This window comes from Corvus brachyrhynchos, unplaced genomic scaffold (genome assembly GCF_000691975.1).
Source record: "Corvus brachyrhynchos isolate BGI_N302 unplaced genomic scaffold, ASM69197v1 scaffold310, whole genome shotgun sequence".
Classification (NCBI taxonomy): domain Eukaryota; kingdom Metazoa; phylum Chordata; class Aves; order Passeriformes; family Corvidae; genus Corvus; species Corvus brachyrhynchos.
This window is the reverse complement of record NW_008236213.1, coordinates 1381509-1391743: the sequence shown is the minus strand read 5'-3', so window position 1 is coordinate 1391743 and position 10235 is coordinate 1381509. Positions and strand designations below refer to the sequence as shown.

Below are 10235 nucleotides of genomic sequence, written 5' to 3'. Positions count from 1 at the left end.
CATGGAAGCAATAACACTGTGATATATCAGAGCAGGAAAGACGCTTTATTTTCTCCCTGATGTGCAAAACAATTTTAAATATGGTACTATCTTCAAAACACATTGACTGAAAATTCAAAACTCTCTCAATGTACATTTTTGTTCTCTCACAATTTTTAATACATTTTTTCTTCATTTAAACACTCCAGTTCAGGCAGCCAAAAGAGTAGAGCTGAGAAAGTTACCTTGAAGTGAATAATAACCCTGTATTTATGAAATGGTAAAAAGTTCCTGCTGTTTCATATTCATTTTTCAACCCTACTAAAGCCAGAATATGTTTAAGACAATAAATATGGAATAAACCCTGCCTGTTACTATTGAGATGTCAGAGGAGAACAATAGCATTTTACTTTGTAAAAACTCTGGTTTTTATAGATGTGGTCACAAAAGTATAAAGACGCAACAGGTTAGTGTAGACTAGAACTAATACTTAAATCCCAGTAGATCACAATATAAGAAAAATTAAATGAAAATTTCTTAAATACTCACTTGATTTGTCTTCTAAAGTGACAATGCCTTGCTTATTGACATTGTAAACATTTTGAACTATATGTTTTGAATTCACAAGTTTTGCATCTAACACTTCATCCAGAGAATCCAAACCCAAGACCTTCTGTAATCTGCAAAAATACATAAACACATAATTCATACATCATTTAATCTGGAAAAGGCAAACATGAAGTATTAGGACACAATTTGGAAAAAAAAAAAGAGACCTCCATTTCATACAGAATATCTGCAGTTGGATGGCAGCCATAAGGATCATTGAGTACAACTGCTGCTCTCTGCCTAGATTCATAGAATATCATAAACTGGAAGGGACCAACAAAGATCAAATCCTGGCCCTGCACAGCTCAACCCCAAAAATTATACCATGTGCCTGAGAGCATTGTCCAAATACTTCCTGAACTCTGTCAGGCTTAGGCGCTGTGGCCACTTCCCTGAGGAGCCTGTTCCAGTGCCCAACCTCCCTCTGGATGAGGAATCTTTTCCTAATATCCAACCCAAACCTCCCCTGACACAACTTCAGTCTGTTCCCTCAGTCCCGTCACTGGTCACCACAGAGAAAAGACCATTCTATTTTCCTTTTCCTCCACTTCCCATCACAGATCGCACTGCAATGTCCCCTTCAGCCTCCTCTTCTCCAGATTAAAGAAATCAGGAAACTTCAACCACTCCTTATGTCTTTCCCTCTAAACCCTTCATGATTTTCATAGCCCTCAAAAAGTTTCTTTTTAGTACCTAGAAAAGGTTTAGTAGTTTTAACACCTAAAACTATACCATATAACTAAAAGCACTGCCAACATGCTTCTTGAACTCTCTCAGGCTTGGTGCTGTGACCACTTCCCCAGGGAGGCTGTTCCAGTGCCCAGTCACCCTCTGAGTGAAGAACCTTTTCCTAATGTGGAGTCTAAACTTCCCCAGACACCACTTGATTCCACCTCCTTGTGTCCTGTTGCTGGTCACCAGAGATCTTCCACATCTCCCCTCGCTGCCTCTCTGGAAATGGTAGGCTTCAATGAGGCTCAGCTTCCTCAAAGCTTTTGGTGACTGTACAGCTCTTTGCTCTATCCAGATCTCACTGCAGACCGTGTCTACCCTTGTAGGAGTCCAAAGCTCCTTCTAACCTAGTATCATCGGCAAACTTAGTGTACATTCAATTCCTGCATCCAAATCATTTATAAAAACATGAAAGGGCATTGGTCCTAGAATGGAGCTCTGCAGAACCACACTGATGACTGCTCACCAGAGACAACCACATTTACTACAATCCTTTGTGCCTGACCCATGAGCCAGTTGCTCAACAGTATTATGGACTCATCTAGCTGTATGCTGGACAGTTCACCTAGAAGGATACTGTGAGAGACAGTATCAAAAGCTTTGCTAAATCCAAAACAACCACATCAACTGGCTTCCCTTGGTCAACTAGACGGGTGACCTTGCCATAAAGAAAATTGACTTGGTTAAGCAGTACTTTCCTCTTCTGAAACTATGCTGGCTATGACCAATAACTGTGTGTCTCTCAAATGTTTTTTATTAACTCCCAGAACAACCTTTTCCATAATTTTACCAGCACTGAAGTGAGACTGACAGGCCTGTAATTACCAGGGTCTTTGTTCTTTGCTTTCTTAAAACTGAGATAACTGGGGCCTCTCCAGACTCCCAAGATAAATGAAAAAAATTGAGAGAGATCCTGCAATAATATCATCCAGCTCTTTCGGTACCCTGGGATGAATCCCACTGGGCTTCATAGATTAAAGCGCGTCCAGCAGGAACAGAAAGTTTCAAACAAATTCAGGGTCAGCTGTGAGTTTCCCCATTCCCACAGTCATACTCTTCCAACACAGAGTTCTGGGAGTCTCAGCGTCCATTATCAAACTTAGAGAGGCCATGGCTTTCTGCCAGATGAATACCATTGCTCCCTGATCAAGCTGGCTGGGTTTCAGCACCCTTCCATACAATCTGCTGTGCCAACTCTGTTTGCCCACCCTGTTGTTTTGGTTGATAGAGCTCTATAGGGGCCTTTATGTGAAGGAGTGGCTGGGCCACCCCTGCCCCTGGTCCCACTGCCCAGGTCCTTTCAGCTGCTACCATGTGAGCTCCAGGCTACCACCAGAGGCTCTCTCCACTCCCCTCAGGTTTCCTTGGTTCAGGAAACCCAGGAGTACACATGCACTAAAGCGCTCTGCTGCCCATCATGCTGTCACCAAAGCTGCTTGCCTCAGCACTGAGTGCATTCATTACATGCAGATAATGTGCTAGGTTTACAGTAAGGTGATCATTAGTAACACCTCAGCTATGCTTGTAGTATCAGCTAATGTATATTATTTTTTTCCTCTGCAGAAATAGTCCAAAGCAATGACTTTAACTTTGCATAGGATATTCCTTTTGAATATAGTAAAGAATGTCTGAATCTCAACATTTATCTCATACATACACACAACCATTTATCTCATACAAAGTATCATACTCGCCATTGAAAGGTTTCACAGCACTTCTACATAAGTGCTTCTATTTCATAGCAACAAGAAAAAGAGACAGTGAAAAAAAGTGATTAAACAAGACAAAGCCCACACAACAAAGACTTGTATAAAACAGCAAGCAAAAGTCAAAAGGTACTAAGCACAGTAAAGTTTTTTTTGCAGACTTTACCTGCTGAATTTGTTAGCCAAATAACAAGTGGTAGAGTTAGTCTAGACACCAAGGCTTTGAAGGCAGGGATGAAAAGTGAGTGGGTGAAATTACAAGTATTACCAGAAAGACAGACAAGACTATTACCTAGTAGACAGTTTTACTACAGCAGCAAATGACTCACAAGTATACTCACCGTGACAAAGTCATAGATTTCCATATCTCTTCTATATTTGTTTGTGTTAGCTCTCTGTGGAACACTAGTTTGCATGCTGGTACTTCCCCGATAGCTATACTGTGTCGCTTGTACCACATCTCAGAGTTCTGAAATCAGAAAAACTCTCCTCATTAACTGGTGACTTTTCAAGTGTTAAACAGTATAAAACACTTATAGTATAGCATTGCAAGTGTTCCTAAATTCCAGTAAGTGTTTGTGTTTCAGAGAAATTAATCACTTTTCTCAGTCTTGTACACACATCTTTTCTCAGTTCCATAACTTGTCCAAAGCTGAAATAAATATTATGAGTGTCAGAATAGCCATTAAAGTTCAGGAGTCAGTGGCCTTTAATCCTAAATTCAAATTCAATCCATCATTAAAATCAGTTCATCTACCATTTTGAGATTAAACATCTGTTTATGGAAAAGTTATTGGACAATTTTAAGATGAGATACCAAAAAATTTTAAACAATTCATCCTTGTTCAACATATACTGAAAATTACTAAACATTAAGTTCAATAACAAGTTCTCTACATAAAAAAGTAAAAGCAAGTAGCTACATCTGAGGGCACCCATCAGATCTAGTCCACCATTATAACAGTGTAAAGTAAAGCTGAGAATGCAGAAGACCACTATCATTTATGCAACCTTCACATCCAAGTTTGATGCTTGAAGATGGTCATCAAGGTATCAATGGGTGGACATACGCTGCAGCTTATATCAGCAGCATTCTCAAGGCAAAACTCCTAATCATTCCAGTTCTTTGATTTACACTACAGAGCAGTGCTAAAGGACATTAAAAGTATTCCTTGTGATCACAACCAAACCACAAAATGTACTCCAGGAATGCACTTAAATTTCTCCAAGCACTAATTGTCTGTCATTCCATGACAGACTAGACTAGCATTAGTTGGAAGCAAATAGCACCCTCTGAAATTAAGAGCGTGGTCTTCTACGTCAGTATTTCCTGACACAGACCCATGCTCATCAGTTGACACATAGCCAGTAAGTGCTCAGACTGATGATGAAGCAATTAAAGGTACCACCATTTTCAGCTATCCACCTACTTCAGCATTCCAGTGGAAGCAAGACCTAACTATAAAAGAGGTATCAGAAAGAAGCTAATACCTTTGCCTCAGTTTCTTCCACTTACAGTCCACTGTATTAATCCAAACTGCCAACAGAAGAGATTTTGAGCTATGACAAACTCTATGCTGTTGCATCTGAGTCAGATGCAGAGGCAGACTTTTGCTAATTCTTATCAGGCCAGGATGCCTGGATAGAAATTTAAAGCACAGTTGGAGGCTGTAACATATTACACCTTCAACAGCTACTTGCTCAGTATCTAAAATCCTTTATTCTCTTGTCTTTGGCATCATCTCTTTTCTTCTATCTTAATCTTCTACCTACTACTGAAGTTCTAAGGACCATGTTCCTCCCCTTCAGAAGCATGTTGTACATGAGGAGTGCACACGATTTGCACATAGTTGGATTGTTAATATGGAATAACCATTCATTCAGAACACTTAGATGTCCAGCAAACTGGTAGGAGCTACTTTTCCAAATAGACTATGGTTCATCAAGAAATCCAAGGCCAGTGTCCTGCTCTGAAGGGCAGTAATAAAAAGGCAAAAATCATCACAGAAATCCCGAGTTTCACAAATTATGAGAACACACACATATAAGATACACTGAAGGAAGGGCTTAGAATATACCTAACTCCAGAAGCCTAGCCTTTTTCTCTGTCTAGGTGACCAGAGTTGATACCATTTTGGTTTACTAATAACAGCAAGTTTTTTCAACAACTTTATGAAGGCTGAATCAACCCAGATAAGAATGAAGCAGGATGATTTTCCAAGCTTACAAAGGATAACTGAAAAATCAGGACCACTTCTCCTTAGGCAAAACATATTCCTTTTGAAAAAGGAATATGAGTCACTAACAGCCTTATTGCAGCTAGGAAGGCTGTAATACTGTATATACTCTCATGCATGAAGTGTCCAAATAAAGTTACAGTGTGACTATTTTGTCTTGTAATATAATAAATGCCCTGTTGGAATTTGAGCAAACTGGAATGAACTATGGGAAAATATACCCATGCTGAACCCAGATTGCTCAGGAAATTACAATGTGTAGCAGAAAGAACACTCAAAGCCTACTTCTCCAGCAAATTGTAAGAACAACTTTACTTCACAGAAGTTTAAAATAAAAGTATTTAGCATTTAATTTTATAACCAAGTATTTTGTGACACACCATAGAGGTCATTAGTTCAGTTTTGCTTTCCAAATACATTTTTGTCTGGGGGAATAAAAACTGGGTCCCTTACCATTGTGATGGATTTCACTGGGATATATTCTTGAGAAGTGCCAGCTTTCGGTTCATTCCAGTCTGGAAATTTAATTACTTCCTTTCCACATGAAGGTTTCTTTGGATATGACTTCAGTGGTGAGGAAGGAGGAAATCTACAATTAAAGAACATTTTTAAAATCTCTGAATGCCAACCTAATCCCTATTTACCAATGCAAAACTGTCGTCAGCCTTCACATGCAAAAATACAACAAATGCTTTGGACATTCACAGCCCAACTTATTTCCCCGTAGACTGGTGTTACATGGTATGTAAAACATCATGAAGTGTCTTGTTTGGCCTCCTTGCTGCTCCAGAACAGTCCAGTTCCTTTGTACTTCCCATGACATAGTGAATGTCTGGTATCCCAGTGCATCTCATAGAGCACCTGCTGTCTACACACAATGACAGAGGTCTTCACTAGAAGATGTTGATTCTGCTGAAAAAGCTGTGGGTATGTTTTCCCCCATATCAAGTGCATTGTTAGCATGCATTTCCTAAAGCAAAGCTACATAGTTAAGTTGCATGACTAACACTCGGATTTAGTTAAGAGTGCATGCAAGTGTCCACACAAAGTTTTGTCCACATTACCAGGCTCTTCTGTGTTTACATGCTTTCTGTGTGAAGATCATATTCTGCAGTTCTCTTCTGAAGTCTTTTTCCAGCTGGTTTTGCAGGTAACTATTTGGCTTCTTAAGGCATTTCAAGAAGTGCCTTGAAGAAATCAGCAGAAATAAGCCCTAAACCAGCCCTTGTGGAAAAGAAGGAAAACAAACTATCCAGCTTGACCAGAATCAAATTACTGCTAAGCTTAGGTCAGAGCATGTACAAAGGAATTAATGACAGCATATCAGTAAGACAAATCAGTCAGATAGCAACACCTCTTCAGACTGGCCCAGATCCAATCTTGTCTACTTTCACTCCCAGGTTTTAGATGCTGAGATTCCTGATGTGTCAAAGAACTGCTTAAGCCTCACTCACTCTTTTAAATCAGACAGTAAAAGACAGATATGTCTGTGACTTTGCAACAAGAGCTTGTACACTGCTGGATAGCATGCATACATATCCTACCAGAAAGTTACGCTTGAGAAATCAAGTTTCTCCAAAATGTCACCCCGTCCTCTAAAGGCACTTCAAATACTTAATAAGTTTTTAATTTAAATTTATATTGCAGTTTGGTTAGTCCACTACTGTTACACTGCATGGGTTAAACACATTAATTGTTCTGACCACACATACAGAGCACATTCCACAGTGCTATTCAACAGCACATCTGCAACACAGAGATCACTTCCATCAGACAAACTCTCAGAACTAGCAGCAAGCACCTCACACTAATCCTGCAAGATTTACTCTGTTTTTCTAAAAGTAAGCCAGATTAGATGGCAGATGTTCAGCTGTTGAGTGTTCTCCACCATTTTTCAGATATTATTTCTTAAGAGTTTAATATTAAAATAAAACATACCCACATATCTGCAGACTTTTTCCTTTGCCTTACACTATTCTCAGCAGTTTCCTGTTTCTTTTCCAGGTCTTCACAAGTTTTAGCTTTCTGTCATTTGCTGCCCTGATTTGCAACCAACCAGTAAAAGAAAAAGTTCTCACAAGCAGAAAAAGGAGGTACATTCCCCTTTCTCAGGTAGTACTACAGGAACATCTAGATGGAGACAGATTAACATTACTCAAAGCAAAGAACTGAGGAGCACTCCAAGGCTGATACCTCAAGATCAGAATTGTTTATCGCCAGCAACACTAGTTTGGGGAGTTTATAAAAAGAGGAAATAGAGATACCTCTGTGTGTCCAGAACAAAGGATACTGAACAAGGTCAACTAACATTGATGTCCATGATATAACAAGTATTACTGCTGAATTTCCAAAAGATTGCTATCACTGCAAGAGTACTAACCCTTTTGCTTTTAATAGAATGGCTTAGATTAAAAAAAAAAGTGTAAAGCCCAACAGCTTCCAAAACTGTAACTTCTCATTCATTACTGTAGACTCAACTGAGCCAGTAAGTCAGGACACACAGTTAAGTCTTTGCTATATTTAGAAGCCACATTAGATCTCATCTTCACATTTAATACTTGCCAAATACTCTCACGCAAATCAACTTTTGGCAACATTTCTTTTGCATACTCTGTGGACAAACAAGAGCAGACAGCTATACTTACATGTGAAGTTAATGAATGACACAACTGTGAACCACAGTCTATTAATACAAATTTATACAGAAGGTATGAACCATGTCAGTATTTCCAGAGTAAGCACCGTCAGTAGAACTGACTCGTACCACTACCTCCATCAGCACGATGAGGAGAAAAAACACTGTATTTTACACATAGTATTAGGAAAGTCCACCAGAGGGAGCTGCCAGGACATTGGATACATGAATAAAATAGGCTGAAAAACAAATGTTTAGCTACTTAAATAGGAGAGAAGCATGTTTTGATACTTAAAGCCGCGAGTAACGTACATAGCTTATTTATGCACCAAGCCCAGTGAGGAAAAAGCTGGCTCCAGTTCAAGATGCATGAAAAGTATGCAGTTTTAATAGAAAAGTTTCAACTAGTAACTTAGTTATCTTTTCATTGGGAGGGGGAGAAAGAACATCACAACAAAATATATAACAAAAGAGTTCTCTTGTCCAATAGCAGATCATTACATAGACCACCTGGAAAATAAAAAGAACATAAATATTTCACCCAGCCTTTCTTCCACAGCCTGCAGCTCAGTAAAGTCATGACTGCAAATACAAAGAAATGAAAGATCAAAATAATTTGAATATATACTCGTGCAAATGCAAAATAAACAAAAACCCCCACAGCCACACAAACATGGCCAAACCAGACCAAAGAAATATAGCATAACACCAGCAGTTATCAAAACCCATATTAAATTTTCAGACAAGAGTTAATGCCCAGAAAAAAAGAGCAAAAGAGCAATAAAGCAAAATGAAAAAATTGACTTCATACATAGCAAGTGGGAATTCAGTAATATCTATTTTCCCAAAAAGAATATTAAGAAATCATCACCTAAAAATTAATATGTAAAATTTACATATATAATAATAGCTAGAATAAGTAGAAGCATAAACTTATTGCTAACCTATTTTCCGTAATGATTTGCATGAAGAGAACTCCCATTTCCTCAAAAGAAGGCTCACCATGAAAAAAGTTACAATTCCATACTTAAAGTAATGGTCATCTTTATAATACTTTTGCACCAAACAGGACACTAGAAGACAGTACAAATTCAGAACCTGCAGACTCTGGACACCCAAATCTTAACTGAGGTCACAAGAGGTCAAAGAATCCAGTCCAGTAATGCTAAGCATTTATTACAAAGAAATTTCTTCTCCCCAGTTAGCAAGCCATCAGTTGAGATGCTAAACAGGGATAATTAAGCAACCATCCTTGAGGATAAGCAAATAAGCTTTGTCTCTTGTCCATCTACAAACCAAGAAGCATAAAAAAATTACATTATAAATGTCTTAGATTCAGAGGGCCTCTCTCTTCTCTCAGAAGAGGTGGAGACAGCAACCAAAACAGCCAGGGGGTTGGGAGAGAAGGAGGACAACTGGAGCTGGATGATCAATGGCATTCTCACTTCCACCTATATGTCTTGATATGCACGCTTCCAGTACCAACAAACCTGATGTCTGCCATCAGCAATCAGAACTCGACGCCTTGTGAAAGCTGCAAAAGCTTTTGTTGATATTCAAAGAGTGTAACTGAATAAAAGTGACCTCCAAAAATATTTCAAAACAGACAAGAAAACTGAAGTCAAACATTAAATCATGACAGTTACCCGTTACTAAGAAAATTAAAGTCTTTAAAAGAAAGGGGGAAAAACATGTCAACACCTTTTCAGAGACATTCTACAAAAATACTTGTAAGACGTGAGCAAGAGTTTTTACACCCTGTTTCCAAAAAACCAAAATTTTTCTATCACCCTATACAGGCTTACCGATATAAATGGCCATCGTCTTCAAAGTCCTCTTTTCCTCACCTTCCTTTAATATCTTCGATAACATGATTTTTCAGGAATTTTTTAAGCAGCTTAACCGTTTGATCACGAGTCACTTCTGGGCCAAAGTTTTGGTTAGAGCCAAGTAGCTCATGCAAACAGTCCACTGCCTCCGAGGCTTTGAAGCAGCGCTCGTAGCTCTTGAAACGACAGCGATGCTTCCGTAAGGGCATCCCAGCACGGAAGAGCTCGATTATCTCGTTCCACTAGGGAAGGAGAACAAAGCAAATCATTACGGGAGCTCTTCTCCCATGTTTTCCTTCCGCAGCGCGATCAGAACGCAGCCAACTCTGCAAGCAGAACTACACTCTTTTTGACCGTCTGCCTTACAAGAACATCGAAACCTCAGCCCAGGATTTAAACTGTCGAGACCCGAAAACAAACACCAAGTTTAGGAGGCTGAAATATTTAGAGCCCCATACTACCTGCGGATCTACGGATACGTCTTTAGCCTCCCTTAGGTTTTACCGGG

At 39.2% G+C, this 10235-nt stretch overlaps 1 protein-coding gene across 3 annotated transcripts in view; it reads right to left on the bottom strand.

Annotated features, from left to right (window-relative positions):
• DEPDC1B (DEP domain containing 1B) overlaps positions 1 to 10031 on the bottom strand; it is a 19789-nt gene extending 9758 nt beyond the window's left edge. The window contains exons 1-4 of one of the 3 annotated variants that reach the window (XM_017743958.1): positions 9704 to 10031; positions 5717 to 5852; positions 3368 to 3495; positions 529 to 659 (exon numbers count right to left, since the gene is read on the bottom strand). In XM_017743958.1, the coding sequence (XP_017599447.1) occupies positions 529 to 659; positions 3368 to 3495; positions 5717 to 5719 (262 nt within the window). In that variant the 5' untranslated portion in view covers positions 5720 to 5852; positions 9704 to 10031. The other 2 variants (XM_017743963.1, XM_017743951.1) reach the window with 2 other exon arrangements.
• Between the last annotated feature and the right edge of the window lie 204 nt (positions 10032 to 10235).